Source organism: Papio anubis, chromosome 7 (genome assembly GCF_008728515.1).
Source record: "Papio anubis isolate 15944 chromosome 7, Panubis1.0, whole genome shotgun sequence".
Taxonomy (NCBI): Eukaryota; Metazoa; Chordata; class Mammalia; order Primates; family Cercopithecidae; genus Papio; species Papio anubis.
In genome coordinates, this window is record NC_044982.1 from 74,669 (window position 1) to 99,268 (window position 24,600).

Consider the following 24,600-nt stretch of genomic DNA (forward strand, 5'->3'; position numbering starts at 1 on the left):
GCTGTCATGTCACCTCAAATTTCTGAGTTATGTCATCGACATTTCTGAGTTAAACTTCCTGAAACATATGGCATTTGATAGTGTCTTCCACATTTAAAAAAATACTTAAATTCTGTTTATCCCTGCAGACATCTGTCCCTCTCTGGCATACAGTTTGGTTTTGAGTGTGTAGTAATTGATAATTTATAGAAGGTTTTTGTGCATCTTGTGATCTTCCCGAGGGCACCTGCTATGGGGTTGACACCAATGAGCAAGCAGATGGACGCTCTCACCCGGAGTGGGACAGGCATTTCTAGAGCCAGTGACCCCAGTGGGGCTCTCACCCTCCAAGACCAATCGGGCTCATGCCTCTGGCTAATGTGGAGGCACAAGGGGTACCAGTGCCCACCCTTGAGAGAGTTTCTTCTATTTCCCTCCCACATTGTAAAGGGAAGCTATTGCTTCTGCCTGGATCTCACGCATGAGTTTTCATTTTCTGTGCAAAGGGCCTCATCCAGAAACACCCACAAAAGCACACAGTGAATCTAATGGAACTATAGAAAATCATACATGATGTGCCTCATGACCAAGGTCTCCACTTCTCACTAAGGATATTCCTTATGGGATTCACTAGAACTTGCTTTCTTTCTATAGACATGGATCTACCTCTAAACACTTAGGGACCTCACTCCTCTGGGAAGGGACATAGTAAATCAGGAGCCACAGAATCTATAAGAAAATTTACATTGTATGAATCCTCTAAAAAACAGTCCTAATAGAAATAGCCCCACCTACTTTTCCTCTAACTGGCATCATTCCCAGGAGCCCACTTGAGGAACCTGTGGTGCTTCAAGATTATTTAGGCTTGGTATGCCAAGGGACCGCTGGAAGAGGAAAGAAGCTATGTGTCCATGTAAGTTCATCCATTGGAACTTATTGATGACTCAGGCAGGATGGAGACCGAGGGGAAGTCCATGCATGGTGAAGCAGGGCACATAAGGACTCTGTCCACCTTCTGTTCAATTTTGCTGAGGTCTCAAAACTACTTTTTAATACATTTTTATGTAAGAGAGGTGTGGCAGAGCCGGGCGTGGGTGGCTCACTCGTAATCCCAGCACTGGGAGGCTGGAGGCGTGGCAGATCACAGGTCAGGAGATCGAGACCATCCTGGCTAACACGGGTGGAAATCCCGCCTCTACTAAAAAATACAAAAAAAGTCAGCCGAAAGGCGGGTTGCAGGCGCTCAGTCCCAGCTACTCGGGAGGCTGAGGCAGGAGAATGGCGGAACTGGAGGCGGAGCTTGCAGTGAGCTGAGATCCGGCCACTGCACTCCAGCCTGGGCAACAGAGTGAGAGTCCGTCTCAAAAAAAAAAAAAAAAAAAAAAAAAAGGCGTACATTTTGACCAGTTTTTAAGACTCATATTTAGTGTTAGCCATGTAATCAAGCAATCTTGCTCCAAATTATTTATCTATCTGATTTTGGAACTTATGTCTGCACAAAGCCTACGTGGGAAACTTTGTGTCAGCTTGACTGATTTCTGCTTTTACCTCAGTGTGAATTGTGCATGTAGGGTGACAGTTATTAGAAATATTTCCTATATAGAGTGCATACATGTTTCTATTACTCATATTGCTCAATTGCTTAGCCTATTTTATAAACAACTTTAAACATTGTAAGCCCTGTAATCTCCTCATTCAGTGCAGCTGCCTCCTCCCTGGGGTTTCCGATGGTCTCAGGATGTGGGTTTTCACACTGTGTATCTTGCACAGTAATACACGGCCGTGTCCTCAGATCTCAGGCTGCTCAGCTCCATGTAGGCTGTGCTCATAGACCTGTCCCTGGTAATGGTGACTCTGTCCTGGAACTTCTGTGCATAGTTGGTGTTACCATTGTAAGGTGTGATCCATCCCATCCACTCAAGCCCTTGTCCAGGGGTCTGTCGCAACCAGTGCAAGTAGCGGTAGGTGAAGGTGTATCCAGAAGCCTTGCAGGAAACCTTCACTGAGGCCCCAGGCTTCTTCACCTCAGCCTCAGACTGCACCAGCTGCATCTCAGAGTGGGCACCTGTGGAGGGGACACAGGAGTGGATAAAGCCCCCTTGACTGGACTCAATCCCCTTCTCATCACTGGGACCTGGGAGCCCCCCTTACCTGTGGCTGCTGCCACCAAGAAGAGGATCCTCCAGGTCCAGTCCATGGTGAGGAGCTGAGCTCTCAGGGGATTCTCTAGAGGAGGGATGTGGTTGTTGGGTGATGCTCTCAGGGCACAGACATCCATATTTACCTCAGTGGATCTCAGGTTATTTGCATATTGATGAGACAGAGCATTTCATAGCTCAAAGCCTGGCTGACGATAAGAAGGGGAAGATAAATGACATATCAACCTTACAAGAGTGAGATGCTGATGGTTCAAGCCCTAATCCTGCTTGAGGAAATGAATGCCCTGCTCCACGTATGAACATTTGTGGACAGAGGTCCTTTCACTGAAGAATCAGCCCTCTCAGAACAGGTTCCTCACTACAAATATAGATTTTACAAGCATAGAGACCAGCTGTATGATTTCTGGAACAATCACTCTCCATGACACAGAGCAGGTGCCTTGGCCCTATCCTGGACCCTTCAGGAACCAGCACAGCTCACTGGTGACTCTGAGAAAGTGATTGCTGATGTCCCACGTGAGTATCCAGCAGGTCCCTCTGAGACCCACTGGGCACTCTTTAGACAGTGTCTGCATCAACTGCCTGGTGTCTTGATCCCCCAGGCTCTTCAATAGAAACAGTCTTGGACTCTTGGTCTACAGGTTATGAACTCATGATCCCAAAAAAACTTCCAAGGAATTTGTGTTATGGATAATTGTGGGTTTTATTTCCAATTCCATTCAGTGAGCACTGAAACCATGAGGAGTTTGTGTTGACTTTTATATGAAGAAGTTCAGTTACATTTGACATCCAGAATGCTGGCCACACCAATGAGAAAAGTCTGCAGAGTGGTCCGCACAGGTCAGAAATTAGAAAGTGGTATATTCACAAGCTTGCAAAACCGGTAGACATTCAGCGTATTCAGCATTCAGCTCTTTCTATTTCTTCAGGAAAATAGAGGGGTTATATCTGTATGGAAAATGGGACAAGTAGTTTTCAGCTGATTCTCCTGGGGAGTTGCTGTTGAAATCACTCAGGAGATGCTCTGACACAGGATTGTGAAGACGATGCTGACCCCCGGTGGTCGCTGTCAGCAACACGGGATGCTCAACCCTGGTGGGTGCCTTTGTTGCTGTTTTGCCCACAAGAGATTTTAGGCTGTCGTGTGCTGAATGCAGGTGAGTTTTTAAACCTCAGATGAGGAAAATTCATGACCACATAGAAGATGAGAAAACTGAACACTTCATCAAGCACATTCCACTGATGAGAACTGTTTGCACAGAGAGCCAGAGATGAGCTGGGAAGAGGAAGGGGGTGGGGACGATCATCCATAGAAGGACACATCCAGCCTGCTTGAACTCCCTGTGGAAGTAGGGTTTAAATGTTTGTCCTCAGCTAATCGGGGGCATTTCAAGACCTTCACAAGCTTTCAGAGAAAGAGTTTTCATGAACAAATACCATATATTACTCAAAGTTCTATTTTTTTGTATGTATTCTTCTTCTCTAGGCAGCTCCACAGTAGGGTGTTCTCAGAATTCTCCCCGATCCTTCTTGAGTTCCTGGTGCAGTTGCTGGAGGAAAAGCCTGCATGGGGGAGGGAGCCCTCCTCATGTGCATCCCTGAGGCTGTCCTGTCACCTCACCCACCACTGTCCTTCAGTCACTTGGTAAACATTTGTGAGCTAATCTTCCTGAAATGTGTGGTTTCGCACAGTATATTCACAAGGTAACAAAATCCTTAAGCTCTGTCTATTTCCACAGGCACATATTCCTTTCTGGAGCACAGGTGGGTCTTGAGTGTGTGGTAGTGGATAGTTAGTGAGAGGAGGTTTACGTGCATCTTGTCATCTCCCAGCGTGTATCCACCATGAGGCTGACACCCACAAGCAAGCAGATGGACTTGCTCAGCTGGAGGACGACAAATATTTTCATAACCTGTGACCTCAGTGGTGCTCTTTCCCTGCAAGACCAATCATGGTTTTCCCTCTGGCTAATGTGCAGTCAGCAAGGGCGACCACTGCCCACCTCTGTGAGGGCTCCCTCCAGGGTCCACCCACTTTGTAAAGGGAAGCTTTTGTTCCTGCCTGGGTCCCATGCATGTGTTTGCATTTGCTTCACAATCCGCCTTATTCGGAACCACCACCCAAGAGCTTACGGTGCATCTAATCCAACTCTAGGGCATTATACATGGAGTCTCTTATTGTCAGGTTTGCCAACTCTCATTAAAGGATTTTCATTATGGAATTGACCAGAACTTGCTGGCCTTTTAGAGATATGAACCTGGCTGCAATGTTGTGGAATCAGGAGGACCAGAGAGGTCCTATATACAGGAGGGTATCTTTATTAATGAGTGCACTCAGACCCAGCAGACTCAACAAACAAAGACTGGGTGCAGAACAAAGACAGCACTTGACTTTTATACACGCTTCACAAAATGGGGTGGGCTAGCTTGAAGCAGGCTTAGAGTGGCACAAAAGCAGGGATACAGAGGCAGGACAAACACAGTCACATTGTAACAGGTTCATAACTCAGGATTGCACATGACCATTGCTATGCAACCCAGATGTCTGTTATCTAGGTTTTGCTCCAAACAGCCTTGCACTGTTAACACATCTCATAACGCTCACTATGGTGCCTAGACCGCTGTAGTTCAGGTCTGCTCAGGCTTCTCATTACCTTCATTGTACTTCTTAGATAAAACAGAATACTTGAAGTTACTAGTTACAGAGAACAAGAATCTATAAACTCATACCGTAAAACAAAGGAAAAATTCTTTTTCTTCTCCCTGTGTTGAGGGAGTGCTGGAGGAGTCTCAGAAGCACATTAGATAATATCATTAAGACTTTTCCTGGGTCTGGGCTGTGCTTATTGCTGCCTCTGGGATAAGTCAGCCTAATACAGGAAAGCTTATTTCTCTTAAAAAAATTTTTTTTTCAATTTCCAGCCTCACTAAAAGCTTAAAAATGTTATTCTCAGCCGGGCGCGGTGGCTCAAGCCTGTAATCCCAGCACTTTGGGAGGCCGAGACGGGCGGATCACGAGGTCAGGAGATCGAGACCATCCTGGCTGACACGGTGAAACCCCGTCTCTACTAAAAAAAAAATACAGAAAACTAGCCGGGCGAGGTGGCGGGCGCCTGTAGTCCCAGCTACTCGGGAGGCTGAGGCAGGAGAATGGCGTGAACCCGGGAGGCGGAGCTTGCAGTGAGCTGAGATCCGGCCACTGCACTCCAGCCTGGGCAACAGAGCGAGACTCCGTCTCAAAAAAAAAAAAAAAAGTTATTCTCTGGGAGGGGGCATTGTAAACCAGAAGTAAGAAAAACTCCAAATTAATATATATTTTGTGGATTTTGGAAGAAAGTGCTCAAATGGTAATAGCCTCAACTCACTTTCCCTCTGACTAATATCATTTCTAGAAAGCCATTGAATATACCTGGGTGTTCCAAGATCATTTAGGTTTGTTATATTAGCGGATCATCAGAAAAAGAAAGAACCAAGTGTCCGTGTAGATTCATCCATTGTAACTGATTTGTGCCTGTGGTGCAGGATGGTCGTGGTGGAGGAGGCTGTGCCTGTGCAGGGCAGGGATTCATGGGAATTCTCACACCTTCTGTGCAATTTCTTTTTTTTTTTTTTTTTTTGAGACGGAGTCTCGCTCTGTTCCCCTGGCTGGAGTGCAGTGGCGCGATCTCGGCTCACTGCAAGCTCCGCCTCCCGGGTTCCTGCCATTCTCCTGCCTCAGCCTCCCAAGTAGCTGGGACTACAGGCGCCCGCCACTGCGCCCGGCTAATTTTTTTTTTTTTTTGTATTTTTAGTAGAGACGGGGTTTCACCGTGGTCTCGAACTCCTGACCTTGTGATCCGCCCGCCTCGGCCTCCCAAAGTGCTGGGATTACAGGCGTGAGCCACCGCTCCTGGCCCTTCTGTGCAATTTCTTTGCAATCCTAAAACTGCTCTAAAATGAAATTTATGGTAAGGAGTGACAGAAACATTTGAAAGACAATTTTGCCTCTTTTTAAGAATCATACTTACCCTTAACACATGATCAAATAACCTTGCTACAAATTATTTATGCATCTAAGTTGAATTGTTCACAGTAGCACCTTCATGGAATGCGTGCATCAACTTTATTGAGTGTGGCCTTTCCCACTCTGTCAATTTGGCTTATATGATGGCTCTTGAATATAATATTTCTCTTACAGTTAGACTGTGTTTCTATTGTTCTCAAATATATAACCCATTTTCTAAACAGTCTTAAACTGAACAACCCCTGACATTTCCTCAGCCCAGCACAGCTGAGTCCTCCCTCAGGGTTTCTGACACTCTGAGGATGTGGTTTTCACACTGTGCCTCTCGCACAGTAATACGCGGCCGTGTCCTCAGATCTCAGACTGCTCAGTTCCATGTAGACTGTGCTCGTGGACATGTCCGCGGTAATCGTGACTCTGTCCTGGAACTTCTGTGCGTAGCTTGTGCTACCATCACTAGGGTTGATTCCTCCCATCCACTCAAACCCTTGTCCAGGGGCCTGTCGCAGCCAGCTGATAACATAACTGGTGAAGGTGTATTCAGAAGCTTTGCAGGAGACCTTCACTGAGGCCCCAGGCTTCTTCACCTCAGCCCCAGACTGCACCAGCTGCTCCTGGGAGTGGGCACCTGCGGAGAGGACACAGTAGAGAATGACAGTCCCCTAAACTGGAAAAAAATATCCCCTCCTCAGCCCTGGAACTAGTTGATCCTTTACCTGGAGCTACTGCCAGCAAGCAGAAGACCATCCAGGTCCAGTCCACGGTGAAGAGCTTTCCTCTCAGGGGCTTCTGTAGAGAAGGGATGAGGCTGTTGGGCGATGCTTTCAGGGCCCAGATATATCCGTATTTACCTCAGTAGAGCTAAGGTTTTTTGCATATTCATGAGACAGTTTATTTCATCCCTCAAAGCCTGATCAAGGATGAGAAAGAGAAGATAGATGACCCATCTGCCACACAGGAGTGGGATGCTGATGGTCCAAGCCCTAATGCTGCTTGAGAAAATGCATGCCCTGCTCCACTGCTATTCATGGACAGGATCCTTTCACTGAAGAACAAGTCCCCACAGATTACGCTTCTCTGATCCCATATTTCATTAGCATCAAGACCATCTGATCATTTCTGGACTATAACTGTCCATGACACTGAGCACGTGCCTTGGCCCCATCATGGTCCCCTCAGGCACCAGCACAGCTCACTGTTGACTCTGAGAAACTGACTGTGGATGTTCCATATGACTCTCCAGCAGGTTCCCCTGAGATCTGCTGGGCGCTCCTGAGACAGTGTCTCCATCACCTGCCTGGTGTCTTGATTCCCCAGGATCTTCAGCAGAAACACTCTGGGTTTACAGAATTGCCCTGAGGTGCATAATTGGAGATGATTTTCTTATGTGACGGACACAAGGAGTCAGAAGTTGAAACAAGAGTTTGGAGTTCTTTATGAACTCATGCTCCCAAAATAACTTCCAAGGAATTTGCGTTTTGGATAACTATGGATTTTATATTCATCTCTGTTTATTAGTATTTTGTGAAGTATTTAGACTTTCAGTTCGTATCCAGAGATCCTGATCTTTCCATATTGATTTCTGACTCCTTACGTTTGTGCACCTCCCACATTCTCAGATCTACCACTGTCCTGTCACTCACACAATGTAGGCAACATTACTTAACACTGAAATCTGAATTTTTTGTTCATAGGAATATAGTGACTCCTGCAATTCTGTAACCATTGAATTAGTAAAATCATGCCTATTCTTCATATTCTCACTATTAAGATATTTCTAATCCTAGAAGTCCAATTTAAAAAATGGTTATCACTGCCTTAAGTTACATGAATTGTTCCATTGTAGCAGGACATTTGAAGGCATATCAGCAACTCGTCGGACAGTTATTTTAGATTTTCCTTTTTTTCTGACGAAGGAAAACCGAGACCTTGAGAGGAAACCTCCTCCCCAGCCTTCTGTTCTGTGGCTGGACCCTGCGCTGTGTGGCTCCTGAGTGCCCCCTCCTGCCCAGCCCTTACATTGCAAGGAGGTTTCTGTCAGGGCTCACAAAACATTTTCCCCAGAGTCTTTAGTCCAGCATGAAGTGGCTGTGTCCTGGCTTAGAATACTCTTTCAGCGACAATATATGCCGCCAACACCATCTCTTGAAACAGTTGATTGGCCTAACTAAACCTATTGAATTCTGCAGAAAGACCCAAAGAAAAGATTCTAGGACACAGAAGGGAGCCAGTTCTCTGAAGCTCCAGATGCACTAAATCAGTGGAGACACAGTGAATACAAGAACTTGTAGGGGTTTGGGCAGGGTCGTGTTTCTTCATTAGGCTCTTGTAGTTGAACACTGCATCTGAGAATACCTGCGGGTGTAGATCTATTCAGATGAAAGCCATCTCTGTATCTCCTATTCCAATAACACACATTTTTCCTTCTTCCCAGTGTCTAGCCTGTAGAAAGTGCCTCCTGCACTGACACTAGGTCTAGGTTTATGCCATGTTTTTGTCCTAGAGAGCTAAGACAAACAGGATACAAGTGGAGACTTGGGAAGGACATGCAGTTTTTTGTTTTTTTTCTTTTTCCTTAGCTAGGAACCCTGCAAATGGCCCATGGTAACAGAATCAGCAGTCAATACGGGAGTTGTCTTTACAGAGTTGATGTCAGAGGCTTCAGATCGCTCTTCTGTCCTTGTCCTACTCTCTGCCAATCTCTTTCAGTTTCCCTGTTCTTCTTCTCTGATAGAGCCTGTGCATTGCCACACCTTCATCTTTAATTTGTGCATCCCAGAAGTATCATATGAAGTTACAATTGAATCTTAATAATTTAGTGCTCTTCTTTCTCTGGAAGGTGTCCTATACACAGTCTCCAGAGGTCAAACTGATGCTTTCCCTTTTCTGGCTGGAACATTATAGGATTCTTACCCTATTGGCTAATTTAACCCATTTTCATGATAAAGGAAGCCTGCTGTGAGGGGTCTGTAATGGAGATGGACTGCCTTCCCTTACATAGATAAGGTGCTAGAAAGGTCCTTCCCCTGGATCTTCTATCTGGAGCAGTTTCTGTGTGTATTTCTCACAGTTTATGTCTCTTGATGACTTAGCCATGAAATAATCGCAATTCTCATACAAAAAACCTGGAGGTCACTGGAGCAAAAACCACAACAGTGTGGGGTGTGGGGTGTGGGGTCTCCAGGATTTTGCACCCTCATACGGTCAGACATGCCCTCTTTGTTTATGTAGCTCAGATTTACATCTAATAAACCCCACAGCCAGGTGTATCTGAATTGCCACATACCCATTTAAACTCACTGGAGCAGCAGCTGAGTGTAATCATCACACTGAACTCAGAGAAACCTGGGCCCAATACACTGTTTCTTGTAGCTCAGAGAAGCATCCTTGATTCACTTGAGTGGACATTTCTTCCCTGAAACAGCCTCACTACCAACTACACTAAAGAGTTGCTATGGAGCCGCTGTGGGGTTGGATTTCTTCCCGTCGGCCTGTCATGCAGGGGGTTTGGAATGATGTAGACCTTTAAACTTAGATGCTAATAATTCCCACTGTTATTGAAATGGCTGGCAGCCCCCAATCCTGTTTCTCCCCTCCACTCACCTGAATATATCCAAGAACCCCACGAACCTCAGGATTCTCTTTTTCATGGATGACTCTGAGGATTGTCAATCTGCTCAGTGCCACAATCAGAGGCATCCAATGGAGGATTCTCAGTCCACTGACATGTTGAGCTCATAACATAGGACACATATACAAGAGTGGCCACATCATGTCAGTGCCAATCAACATTTAATTCAAGGGGCACGATTTTCAGTGCATTGAAGTTTAAAAGTTTCATAATTCTTACGAGAGGCACAAACTGCATGGTTTGCAGAAGAAATAAGCTCATGGTTAGAAGAAAGCTGACTGCCCCCAAGAAGAGTCTGTTTAAGTAAAGTACCTGAAACATGATGTTCTGAAACCTTGTGAAAATTCATTTCCCGGAGTGAAAAACAGGAAAGTAATTCTCAAATCATTGGAAGAAACCTTTTCAGAAATTTTATCAATGCAGCAGTCAAATTCCAGTAAGTCAATCCTTGGGTTTATGTTTCACAACTCAAGAAGGAATCAAGAAATCTACATAATTGGAAGGCTACTCCAACAGAGGGAATTTTGACCTATTTAGTTAATAGACCAGTATTCACTCAAAGACACTCTCCTATGGGATCTTCAACTTAAGCAGATCTCTGTAACCTGGAAAATTTTCTCACTTATTTTTCTCTAGACATCCGTAAAAGCTAAAACACATCTTGTATATTTGTGCATGAGTGATCTATAGAAGTCCTTGGCATATTAATGAAAGTTCATGGAAACATGAGAGCTTCATCACTTATTGTGAACTCACACTTCACTGGTTTCCAGAATTCTCCACCTATGTGATGAGGCAATGGGTGCCTCTGAGAATATGCTGATTTTTGGACTGAACATGTTCTCCACTCCTCACTTGACTGCATGGTTCCTCCCTCATACAGATGTGTCTATGACTGAAAACCCAACACTGATATCCAGCAGATTTTCCTCTTATGAGATTCATATTCTTTCTTTCTTTCTTTTTTCTTTCTTTCTTTCTCTTTCTTTTTCTTTCTTTCTTTCTTTTTCTTTCTTTCTCTCTTTCTTTTTTTCTTTTTCTTTCTTTCTTTCTCTGCATGTCTCTATCTCTCTATTTTTCTCTGTCATTACTATTTATTAATGAATCATCCTGAATCCTGCCAAAAGACTCCATCTCACATTCTGCAAATATTCTGACTCAGAGATAATTAGGGGAAAACTCATCTTTGGCCAAGGTAGGAAAACTTTCTAGACTTCCCCTAGATTTATTAGAGCCTCATATGAAGAGCCATGATAAAACATTATCTGTTTTTGGATTATACCTCAAATCTAAAACTGCTCTTCATAGTGGTTATGACATTCTATATTCTCACCATTACCATTATGCAAAACGATGTGGTGGCTTCTAAATAAATTAAAACAAAAATACCGTATGACCAGTGATCCAGCTTATGGAAATATACCCAAAGGAGATGAAATTACCACCTTGTGAAGATACCTGCTCTCCTATGCTTATTGCAGTGCTATTCACAACAGCCAAGATATGAAAACTAAGTGTCCGTCGATGGACAAATGGATAAAGACAATGTGGTATTTGTACACAATGTAACATTATTATGCCTTATAAAATAAGGAAATGCTGCCATTTTCCACAAGACAGATGGATTCCCACCACTACTAGCAATGTATTTTATCCAATGCAGCTCATCCCTGGGATCTGGCAGATCCAGATCCAGTAGGAAGGACTGGTTGTGATGGAGTGGGCAGAAAGAGTGCAGGTGAGGCTGAGCATCAATGTGAGGTCTTCATGTCCAGGGCTGACTCCTGCAGCTGCTCCTGGGACAGGGCATGTGAGTACATGGAGAAACCATCCCTGTCAGTCACATGTACCTGCACTCACCACATAGACCCATGTCTGACATCTGAGACACTCACGCTGGGGAGCTGTCACTAGGCACAGGAGAAGATACAATAATGCCATCTTCTTCATGAACACAACTCTGCATTCCCCAGATACCTCAGCCCTGCTTGAGGGGAGAGCTGTTAGCTTCCACAGTCCAAAAGCATTTCATACCCTGGAGCCTAAAGAATACTTTGGATGTGGCAAAGCCTTGTACTTATAAGAGAGAGGGACAGAGGTCAGACTCCCCGTGGACTTGAATATGATTTATTGCTGTCTATTTTCAGATTGACATGAAACACTTCCTTGCCAAAAACTACACCCATGACAGTTCAGAAAATTTGCTGTATTTCTGGTTTCCCACCTGTGACATTTGAACTTCTGTATCAAGTGAGCAATGTGCATACCTTACAGGAGCAATTGCAAAATAACTCTCTAAGTCATCACTATTACACAATTGTGACCCTGTCCTTACTGCCAAATATCTTCTGGAAAGTTTTAAGTAAAAATAAATCATAAATTGCAACCTTAAATTACAAGTAGCATAATGTTCACAAACTCAGGAACTCCCTTTGCCAAAGGTACCTCCACTAGAACTTACAACCCATGGTCTCCTTCCTTAAGGACACACACATTATCACCCTATGACTTGATTCATCAAAAGCCCACATGTTTTCCATTTTACCTTCAATATTATACTCTGATTCATCACAGGCCAATACAGCAAAGTATTACAGGGGATTAACGTGGTATGCGGAAACATTCAACAGGATGTTAAAAATGCCTTCCCATCACATCTTCCTAAACAGCTTCTTTACTGCTGTCAACTTGGAAATTCCTTGTTTTAGCAGAGACATCAGAGAAAAACAGCCTCATATATTGTAAAGGGGCTAATTACCATTAAAAACAAATGCAGCAGTGACTAGGATGTCAATCCACAGGTTTCTGAAGTGAAAATGAGGTGAGTTACATAAGTTGTTTTGAGAGGATTTTCCCGTGCTTGTAAAATCAATACCAAGGTTGTCATCAGTGTAGGGTTAAACAGTGATCTGCTGGGAAGATGTCCTTGTAGTCATGATTTTTTGTAAGGTTGTAGTGACTTCTATCCAAGGTTGTGGTTAAGCAGAATCCATTTATGGTAGTTCTTGTTATCAGGAGTATGTGTATGAGAAACTTTCTTCATGATCATTCCTAGTTCCATTTTTCAGGGCGTTAACACGAGTGGCTCCATTTTTATTCTGAAAACTTTCACACACTCTTTCTAATACTACTGGTGAGGAAGGTGACTCTGTGGTAGTTTGCACAGGACAGGATAAATTTCACATCCACGTCCCATTTTGTCCACACAAGCTCATCCCCTTCACTACTCTTGGCCACTTGCATTCCCAGGTGAGTCTCCACACAACACACTGCAGGGTGCTGAGCAATGGGAGAGAAGAAAGTCCCATCAGCCTCTCCCACGTGGACGCAGGAGCCACAGCCTGAGCCACACCTGAGCTGCAGGGAATGGACTTGAGGCCTTCAGCTTTGACAGCATGAACTACATCCCCACTTTATAGGCAGCAGGAACAGTACAAGGAAAAGCAAGAACAACAACAACAAATAAAAAGAAATAGAATGGACTAAGAGCAAAAGGGGCTCCAGAGCAGTGCTGATACTGATTTGCATACTTTAGTGTCAGGAGAAGGGTCAGACGTGAAACCTGTGAGGTTCTACATGACACTGACCATGATCTAGACTCTCTATTGGCTGTGATCAAAATTCCTAAAGACTGTTTTAGTCAGAGAGGTTTCTGTCCTGAGTCTGATTGGAGAAGACTCACCAGGCACCCCTGAGATTCCTCAGGATTCTGATCCTGGTGACCATGGTTGAGGACTTTTCATCTCTGTAAGCATCAATCTGCATTTTGTGCGTATGGGAACAGATTCTCATATTAAAATAATCATTTAAAAATATGTAGAGATGACACTGGTAAGCACAGAATTCTGAACTTAAAGAGATTCCCTAGAGAAACGGTAAAAAGATGAAGTCCCACATCCTGACAGGAAATCAGCCTCAGTGTGCACCCGCCTCTGGGGTTGGTGCTAATCAGTGACCCCTGAGCACCCCCTGCAGCTTATTTCCTCCAGCATCCGTGCAGGGAGGTTTGTGTCTGGGCTCACATTGATTTCCCCTCACTGTGTCTCTTGCACAGTAATACACAGCCTCGGCTCTCAGGCTGTTCATTTGAAGATACAAGGAGTTCTTGGCGTTGTCTCTGGAGATGGTGAATCTGCCCTTCACGGCGTCTGCATAGTATGTGTCACCACCAGGACCAATAGCTGATACCCACTCCAGACCCTTCCCTGGAGTCTGGTGAACCCACTGCATAGCATAGCTACTGAAGGTGAATCCAGAGGCTGCACAGGACAGTCTTAGGGACCCGCCAGGCTGTACCAAGCCTCCCCCAGACTCCACCAGTTGCACCTCACACTGGACACCTGCAAACACAGAGACACCATGATCAGAAATTGCCACATATATTCACTGTTTCTGTCATTCACGTCCACTCACACTCAATATCTCTAGTTCTCTATGAATCACCTTCTAATATGGCAACAAGGAAAACCCAGCTCAGCACAAACTCCATGGTGAGTCCTGTGTGTTCAGTCCTAATCACTGAATGAAAACACCTGGGAATCCCAAGGCTGGGGCTCCTCTCCCAGAGCTGCAGGGTCAGGGCTGGGCTGGTTTTCATTAGCAGAGGGAGGGACCTATTTGCATATCTCCTACTATATAGCAAGCTCTGGGGTTGGACACCTGAGGAGAGGGCAGGTCCCAGAGCAGATGAGAGCATCCTGTGGGATTTTTATGGCAATGATTGCATTTGGGGAAAATCTGTCTTATTGTGATATTGTTCTGTGTAAACATTTAACAACTATCATACTTTTTGTTATTTTTACCTATGTGTATAAATTATGTTATTTAGGAATCAGTGCATTCTTTATTTACAGATGTAAAAGTGAACCCACACATGGAGGGTCTAGGTATGTGTCTAAGGGCTGACATCTGGCATCAGTGAGTCCTAGTGTCTGGGCCTATGCTCCTCACAGCTGGCCTCCATTGCTCTCTGAACCAACTCTTGGACAGAGTTGCTGCATTTACCAAAAACTACAGATATATCTAGTGGTCAGACAGATAAATTTTCGGTGTATCTGACATTTAACAAATCTATTTGTTCCTTCCTATCATCCCTCTTTTGTCTAAAGTTTCAGTTGTTTACTTGTAATAAATTTTACGAGTTTGAATTGACAGATGATAAAATTCACATATTTAACCTGTGCAATAGTAATCTTTGAAAAAAAAATCTGTTTTCAAGATGACAAGTCAACTCCCCTCAGCATTCCTCTTGATCTTTTATTTATTTTTATTATTCTCCTTCCCTTTTTCTACCATTTCTTTATAAAACTACTGATGTTTTCACATTTCTTTGGACTAGTTTTTATTTTCTATAATTTATAAGAATAAAATAATATAGCATATACTCATATATTTGGCTTATTTTTGTCAATAGAAATACTAAGAATTAAACCATTTTATGCTGTATGTGTTTATTTTTCATAAATAATGGGGAGCATTTCAGCAAACAAATGTAGCATAGTTTGTTTTTCTATTAAGATACTAATTGATATTTGATTTTTTCATTACACTGGGTCTTACTAATAAATCTGCTACTCAATTTGGTAATGTACAAAAATGATAAATTATATATAAATTTTATAAATATATTTATTTTTGCAACAACAATAACAGATAAACAGAAGAATGCCCTATTTGGTAACTTTTCTTTAATATTTCAGATAACTGAAGTTATGAGATAAGAAATGAACCTGTAAACCAAGGAGTATCTGAGACTAATCTCAATAGATTTAGGAAGTTCATTTTTCCAGGATTAAGGACATGCCCGTGACACAGCCTCAGGGAGTCCTGACGTATGTGCCCAAGGTTGTGGGGCACAGCTTGGTTTTACACACTTTAGGGAGACATGAGACATTAATTAATACATGTAAGATATATGTTGATTTAGTTCAAAAAGGCAGGACAAACTGAAGTTGGGGGGAGAGTTTCTAGGTCATAGGTAGGTATGAGACAAATGATTGTATTCTTTTGAGTTTTTGATTAGCCTTTAACTGAATGTACAATTTACAGGAATAGTCACATAAAGCTTAGTCTGGCTTAGCGAAACAATAGAGCAAAGGGAGCAATCAGATGCGCATTTGACTTACGTGAGCAGAAAAAACACTCTGTCTGTCCTTGGTCCACAAGGATTTTCCTTGTGGTCAAATTTTGAAGGAGGTGTGTAGCTTTTAAAAACGTGAGAACCTGTCATTTTAGGGAAAGAATGGGAGGTGGGTTTGCCCCAAACCATTTTTAGCTTGACTTTTCCCTTTGGCTTAGTGATATGGGGCACCCAAAGATTTATTTTCCTTTCACAATCAAGGAAACATTGGGAGAAACAAGTTCTTGTAGAGACAAACAAAGCCATAGTGTCAGGTAAACTGAGGCCGAGGCTGCCATATGAAATGTAGCCTCTTACAAGATAAAGCTACAAACATGTGTTGGGAGCCTCTTATTTATTTCTTATTATTCCTTGTGAACAAACTGTAACCTACCTGAATAGGTGGACAAGATTGAAAACCTAACTTAGGAGTGTGCACCTGTAACTATAGCTGAGACTTGGCCAATTCCAGCAGTCACAGCTCAACCACTCATACACTCTCGAGTGTGCAAACTGTTTAAATGAGACAAACATCATCCTGTAACCAATCCAGCTGTTTCTGTTCCTCACTTCTGATGTCTCGACATCATTTTCAAAAATCTATAAATCTTTCTCCACCACGTGGCTGCCCTGAAGACTCTTTGAATGTGCTGTAATTCTGGTGGCTGCCTAATTCACGAATCATGCATTGCTCAATTAAACTCCTTTAAACTTAATTTGGCTTAAGGTTTTCTTTTGTCAGCATTCCTATCCAATCGAATCCCTTTGTCATAGAATGGGGACAGTCAGAAAAATCTTCCTTTCCCAAAGCGTCTGTCTGAGAGAGAAGGTAAGCCCATACTTCTGAACTGCATTCAGACCCACCCCCCTCATCAGCACTACAGAACCAAAGATTCACCCTGCAGGGGATCACCGCTGAAACCATTATTCCAGAGGTACTGGTGGAGCCCTAGAGGAAATGGGATAAAAACCGAGGTTCTCACCAAAGTTCCATCGAAATTCACCTCCTCTCTGTCATGGAATCAAATCCTTAATCTGCAGGGCATGGCAGCAGATCTAGAAGGTGATGAAAACAGTGGAGAATATTGGAGCTGTGGGAGGGAACAACTGGGAAAAACAGAGAAAACCCTATACGTATTTAACTCTGTAGACTTCAAGCTATTTACATGTTAATTAGGCAGAATATTTCATAGCTAAAGACCTGATCGATCATGAGAAATTACAGAGAGATGACACATGGAGAATGCAACAGTGGGAAGCTGAGGTTCAAGTTCTGATGTTTGTTTACTGATATTTGTCCCTGGCATGTCCAGAACTTCATGGATACAGAACTCCTCTAACAGAGAAACAAACTCTCACAGGACATAATCCTCAAAATGCTCGCACCTTCAGATGGAACATTAACAACCTCAAACGTTTTTCGGTTTTGCCCTTTGCAAGTTGAACTCCTGGCATGAGTGTGTCTCTCAATATTTGCACACATTGAGTTGACAAACTTCTATTTCTTCTACATCTTCCAACTACTAAGATTTCTGAAAATTCTAAAATTTTCTCCCTTCAAACTGGATCCTCATCAACTCATTGTGTTAGGTAAATACTCCAAGTATGATGGGATATGTAAAGACACATCGCAGTTTTTGCTATTTATGTTTTATTTTATTTTAATTATCAAAAATAAAGATGAAGCCTCACTATTTTTCACAGGATGATCTCAATCTCCTGGGTTCACATAATCTTCCCACCTCAGCATCTCAAATTTCTCAGATTATACGTGTAAGCTACTTTGCCTGGACATTACTTATTTTAACGTTTTAATAGCATTTTTGTTTTGAAATAAGTGTAATTCAGGTGCTGGAAAAATTTACTCCTCAGACTCCTCTGCAGCAGCTCCAGGGCTGACATCTGTGTTGAGTGGGTTTTGGGCCTGCCCTGCAGCTCTGCCCTCACCCTGCAGGGGAGGGTGCTGTTTGGGCTTACAGAGCATATTCTCCCAATGTCGCTCTCCCAGAGTGAAGGGGCTGTCCCCTGTTCACAATGCTCTTTCAGCAGCATCTAATGATTTTAAAATTGTCTCTTGAAACAGTGATTTGTCATTACTATACCCAGTAAACTGCAGTGACAGCCCAAGCACAGATTCTATGAAACCACTAGAGTCTCTTTCCTGGGACTGTCAGATGCATTGACAATGAAAGTCCAGAAACTTTAAGAGAATTCTTAGGAGCCTCTTATTTATTTTAGAATTCTCTATTCAAAATCACACCAAATGGTATCTCCACAGAGAGAACTACATGGCCCAAAGCTCACAAAAATTAAAACACACATGTACACACACACACACACGCACATATACACACACAGTTGTATGGCTGAGTTTTACAGTAATTGGCTCCTGATTTTGGATTTTTCCTAGTGTAAACCAAAGGTTTCTGAGAGAGATGTCAATCAAATTAAAATTAATTTTGCCAAACTCACGGCATGCCTGGGAGAAAAATAAAAGTAATCACAAAAACTGTGTGTTCAGTGCTGCTCCCCAAAGACGATTTTTATGGCTTTCAATATATAAAGGGAAAAAGCTGGAAAGAGGGGTAAAGGGGATTATATGAACATTTACATGTTGTAATGAAAAAGAAGCATATAGGGAAATAGAAAATCAAGTGGTTCTCCTGCGCTACATATTTCAATGACAAACAAATTGTAACTATCTGTGAAAATATTTAAATTTTCATTTCTAGCTGTTCTCTACGGAATGAAAGGAAAATCAGTTTCTTGCATGGATCATCCTTTAGGTTGTTTCCCCCTCATGATATAATGAATTGAGATCACAAGTTTTTATTTTCCTTCCATATTTCCCCACTTTTTCCTTTTTAAAATCTTTCAGAGGAAGCATTTTACAAGCCAATGAGTTTCTGGTCTGCTGTTTTGTTTTATCTTTCATGGGTAGGATGAATTATTCCTTAGCAGATCCCATGTTGTTAGTACAGCTCATTGTTACTTATCTTTCAAATGTTGGGAGTCTCACATCTGATTAATAAGAAAACAGTGGGAGAAAAAGAGAAGTAAAACATAAAAAATAAAGGAGGGAATAACAAACAACAAAAAGGAGAAACAATCCTGGAAAACTGACACAGGCCTTGTAACTCTGAAGGCTGTACATTAGTAGGGTAAACAACAAATATCTGAGGCAGGTCTCAGTGAATTTAGGAAGTTTATTAACGTGGTTTGTCTGTGTCCCCATGCAAATCTCATCTTGAATTGTAGACCCACAATTCTCATGTGTCATTGGGAGGACCCAGTGAGAGGTAATTGAATCATTGGGGCAGGTCTTTCTCATGCTGTTCTCATGAGAGTGAATAAGTCTCATTAGATCTGATGGTTTTATAAAGGGGAATTCCCCTGTGCAAGCTCTCTCTAGTCTGCCACTATGTAAGATGTCCCTTGCTTTTCTGACATGATTGTGAAACATTCCAAGCCATGTGAAACTGTGAGTCAATAAAACCTCTTTCCTTTATAAATTACCCAGTCTTGGTTATGTTTTTATTAGCAGCAGGAGAACAGACTAATACATTTATTTTGCCAAAGTTAAGAACCCACCCATGACCAGCCTTAGGAAGTCCCGAGACATGTGCCAAGGTGACTGATGTACAACTTGCTTTTATACATTTTAGAGAGACATGAGACATCAATCAATATATGTCTAATGTACATTGTTTTGTTTCTGTAAGGCAGGACAAATCAAAATGTGAGCTTCCAGGTTAGAAGTAGATAAGAAACAATAGGTTGCATTCTTTTGAGTCCTTTATTAGCCTTCCACTGAATACACAATTTAGTCTGACTCAGTGAATCCTAATTTTTACATAAATTATATTGAAGAGGAAGCAATCAGATATGTATTTGTCTCAGGTGAGCCTCAAAGGAATGACTTTGAATAGAATAGAAAGGCTTTCCCCAAATCACTTTCCAGTATAGCAGCCTTGTTTTCTGGAATATCACCCAAGGTTCTTTGTCTCATGGCCATGGAAATCAAGGGCACAGACACACAAAGGGTGAGGTTAGAGCATAAGTTTAATGGGTAAATGGAAAAGGAACCTCTCTGTCACAGAGAGGTTTCCCAAATGGGTTGCCATGCTGCAGTGAAATGTAAGGATTTTTTATAAATGTGCTCGTGGGGTGAGGGTATATTTTCAACACAGGGTGCAAAAATAGTTAGGAGCAGGTGTGCCATCTGCATAGAGCAAAGACTCTAGCAGCCCCAAATCATACTTTTCTTATGCAGATGGGGACTTCGCTTGGTCTACTCCATGGTACTTATCTCCTTCCACCATGCATGTGCTAAAAAGGGAAGGAGGAGTTTCTGTGCCTGGTCCCAGGTACCTCCTTGCAGTTGCTGGCATCCCAAACCCCATGCAAGCTTCCAGCTTTCCTATCTTAGTGTTTCCCCGGAAAAAGAAATGAATGTGCTCACGAAGGTCCACTGTTCTTACTGGGACCCATCCTGTATATGTGAAGTTTGGAGATTACACCCAGAAACACCCTCTCTGCGAGAGCTGCTTATCTATGTTTTACAGCCTGATCTTTCAGGCTGTACTTCGTTATAAGTGATTTCTTTGAACAGTATGTGATTAGAAAATTAGTTTCTAAGCTGATTTTTGTTAAAAGAAAACTTTTTGCCAGAGACTCTTTCATCCTATCTATCTAAAAAATTTCTTTCTATCTCTTGTAACATTAGCTTGACTCTTCTCTTTAGCTTAGTGATTTGGTGGTCTCAAAATTTATTTTCCCTTCACAGTAGGCAGGTATAAAATGAGTTTTTGTATATAATTGAGTTTCCTGTATTAGTCCATTTTCATGCTTCCACAAAAACATATCTGAGTCTGGGTAATTTATTTTAAAAAAAGGTTTAAATGACTCACAGATCTGCATGGCTGGGTAGGCCACAAGAAACCTATAATCATGAAAGTGGTAGCAAACATGTGCTTCTTCACATGGCGGCAGGAGAGAGATGTACCAAGTGAAGAGAGAAGCCTCCTATAAAACCATCAGATCTTGTGAGAACTCACTAATTAATAGGAGAAAAGTATGGAGAAAACAGCCCCCTTGATTCAATTATCTTCACCTCGTTCCACACTTGACATGTGGGAACTATTACAACACAAGGTGAGATTTGGGTGGGGACACAGAGCCAAACCACATCATTGATTTTATTTTCTTTTAGATTTTAAGTTGTCTAGCTGTAAGAAAGCACAGTTTAACTTCTGCTGATTTCAAATCAGAACAAAAATTTACAAAGGAAAATAGCTGAAAATATTATCTTAGAGAGCTGTGCAAAGAAAAAGTTTAAATTCAATCCAAATTGAATAAAATAATATAAATTGAAAAACAAGTGTACAATTTTAAAATGTAATAACAGATGCACTATAGTTTATTTTGAAGTAATATTTCTCTCTATAATGACTCAATTTTATTAGAGACAAATATCATACTAGGACCAATGTATTTGTAAAATAAGTTTTAGGCTTATTATACTTGGCCTGATTTTTTTGTATAAGGTGCAGCAAAAATAATCAGTCAACATATTAGCTCTCTTTTCTGTTTTCTATTTTTTTTTTTTACATAGGCTATCTTATTCATAAACTGACTTTGCTGGAAATGTTTTATAAAGAATCTAAGGATAGAATCTTTAAAATTCTCAAGCCCAGTCAATGTTTTATCTGTGTCGTTAGATAGCTATATGAATTGGGTTACTTTCTCTTTTTTCAAGTTTCTAAGAAAACCTGCTATTCCTGGGCCTGTCAGAAAGTAAAATTATTTACTTTCTACAGCTCAGGGCCCTTCAAAAAAAAGTTACATACTAGTTTTTCCAAGAGGCTTTATCAGCTCTACAGGTTAGATCCATTTTACGAAGTAAATCTGAAAATATGTCATTCAATTAAAGCCTTGGTAAAATGAACATTGTCTCCAATTGTGCCCTGTTATGGAACAAAGCAGATTTTTATTGAACCTATGCAAATAACTATTTTAATATATGAATACTCACAGTTTCCAAATTTTGGAGAATTTATGTAAGAGAAGAAGAAATTATGTTTCTATTTTTTTCTCAATAGAGTATAATATACTCAATTGTTAAAAACTGTGAATAGCTTACAGGACAAAGTTTTCTTCATTCTGAAAAACAAAACATAAGTATTCAGCAAATGCTTTAAAGAATAAGCCATAAAAATTATTTCAGTCTCCTGTTGGTTCAGTTCATGGAATGAAGTCCTGTCCTGCTTAATATTAGATTAACAATCATCATAAATGCATCAGGTCTCAATGAGAGTGATGGAAGTTTTTCTCCCTGTACCAATGGCACAATTTATAAAATTGTCACAATCGTATATTTAAGAGTACTCCTCAAAATTCTATGGATTATGAAAAGCCAGCTGATATAGAATCAAAGTAAAACAACAATTGTGGATGACAGAAGTTTTAGAACAGCCATGGCTAAAGACAGAATTGAGAAGAAAATTTGGTTATTTCTGTGATAAAAAATTGTACATAATAATCATAATTACTACTGATAAAATATACTAAGACATATCAAAATCACTTATATATCATAAAATTTGGGAACATATGCTCTTTAATTTATATAAATATATTACAACTATATAGTCCACATTTTTTATAAATATAGCCCAAAGTTAAACACCATTTCAAATTCAACATTGCTTCCTGTACAATTTAGTTATACCAAATAAACTAAATACATTCCTTTTCATCTTCAGGGAAACTCATATCAAGAAAGAATAATGAGGTCAAATGACAGAATTCACAATTTTATTTTGTGAAGTTTGTCAAATACCAAAAGTGTAAAGCACTTGATATTACAAAATGGGATTACAGATTATTGTAAAGTAAGTTACTTATTTAGCCAAGTGACAACTCAGTGATTTCAAAAAAAACTTTTATTTTTGAAAGAGAAGAATTAATTTTCTAAATAATAACCCCTTATAAGAACAGCATGAGAAAAGTTAAAACTGTCTCTCAATTCTGAAAAATAAATCTATTAAATTATAATTACTTTTAGTAAAAAATATAATTTTCATAGATCTTTTATAAACTTTAAAAATAATTTTAAATTAAAAAGTGGATTAATTCTTCAAGAATCCTTGTCAATCTGACATAAAGGCCCAGATCTTAGCCTTGCATTAGTGTGCATTTAATATTAATGTTTAATTGATGAAAAAACTCTCAAGTAATTTTATCTGTCAACATTAGCTCTTATAATCCTACAAAGCACTTCTTCTGTAGTAGTCCCTGGGCCTGGAGTGGTTGAGTAGTTTTAATTTCTGACCTTGTGTCTTAAGGGTATGATTAATTTTATTGTCATTTTATTTCAGATTTGTAGATGGGGCTTTAATTGCTGTCAGTGTTTAAGATTTAGTGGGACTTGGTGTCCTTCTTTTTTTATTTTATTTTATTTATTTATTTTTCTGAAATGGAGTTTCACTCTGTCACCCAAGCTGGAGTAGAGTGGCATGATCTTGGCTCACTGCAACCTCCATCTCCTGGGTTCAAGCAATTCTCCCTGCCTCAGGCTCACATACAACTAGGATTACAGGCATCCACCACCACACCAAGCTAATTTCTGTATTTTTTAGTAAAGATGGGGTTTTGCCATATTGGCCAGGCTGGTCTGTAACTCCTGACCTCAGGAGATCCACCAGTCTCTGCCTCCCAAAGTGTTCTGTGTCCTTTTTAGACCTAGCAGTCAAACCTTAGTAATGTAGCAGCACAAGGCCTTTAAAAATAATGCAGATAGTTACATGAATGTAATACCATTAATTTATATGTCGCTAAAATCTCAGTATTCCTAAGTAGTTGAAAAGCTTAACAGTTACATAGGAATTATTTCAATAAAATATAAAATTTGTTTTAAAACAGTTACCAAATGTCAAAAAACAAAAACCAAACAAACAAGAAAAACAAAAAACTTATGCAGTGTGACTGTTTTCCCCTGTGGGGAACTCCATGTAGATAACCTGCAAGTCAACTCTAATGAAAAAAGTATTTGAATTAATTAGACATAGGAAGAACATGTCTTGAATTACAAGTGAAGATTTTTATTTCATAGAAAAATTAAACATTTAAAGAAAAGCCGAGTGCAGAATGTTATAATGAAATCAAGCATTTTATTTAGAACTTTAAGATAAAATGCATCAGACAATAATAGCAGTTAGAACGTTACAACTAAAAAATTTCTGATCGGGAGCAAGATGGCCGAACAGGAACAGCTCCAGCCTCCAGCTCCCAGCGCGAGTGACACAGAAGATGAGTGATTTCAGCATTTTCAACTAAGGTACCGGGTTCATCTCACTGGGGAGTGCCGGACAATAGGTGCTGGTCAGCTGGTGCAGCCCAACCAGCCAGAGCTGAAGAGGGTGAGGCATCGCCTCACCTGGGAAGCGCAAGGAGGAAGGGAATCCCTTTTCCTAGCCAAGGGAAACTAAGACACACAACACCTGGAAAATCGGGTAACTCCCACCCTAATACTGTGCTTTACCAAGGGTCTTAGCAAACAGATTCATAAAGCAAGTCCTTAGAGACTTACAAAGGGACTTAGACTCCCACACAATAATAATGGGAGACTTCAACACCCCACTGTCAACATTAGACAGATCAACGAGAGAGCAAGTTAACAAGGATATCGAGGAATTGAACTCAACTCTGC

At 41.2% G+C, this 24,600-nt stretch overlaps 1 pseudogene and 2 gene segments (V, D, J or C); all 3 read right to left on the minus strand.

Annotated features, from left to right (window-relative positions):
- Positions 1–1,391: 1,391 nt before the first annotated feature.
- On the minus strand, positions 1,392–2,250 carry LOC116275923. The segment is given in 2 exon segments: positions 1,392–2,044; positions 2,131–2,250. Coding segments are annotated over 2 exon segments (363 nt in total).
- Positions 2,251–6,190: 3,940 nt separating this feature from the next.
- Positions 6,191–13,015, minus strand: LOC110742269. The segment is given in 3 exon segments: positions 6,191–6,769; positions 6,858–6,962; positions 12,889–13,015. Coding segments are annotated over 3 exon segments (549 nt in total).
- A 337-nt stretch (positions 13,016–13,352) lies between these two features.
- The window catches only part of LOC101006990, a 106,727-nt pseudogene continuing 95,479 nt past the window's right edge, over positions 13,353–24,600 (minus strand). The window contains exon 2 of the transcript XR_004185365.1: positions 13,353–14,112. The product of XR_004185365.1 is annotated as an immunoglobulin heavy variable 3-23-like (transcript). The remainder of the gene's footprint in view (positions 14,113–24,600) is intronic.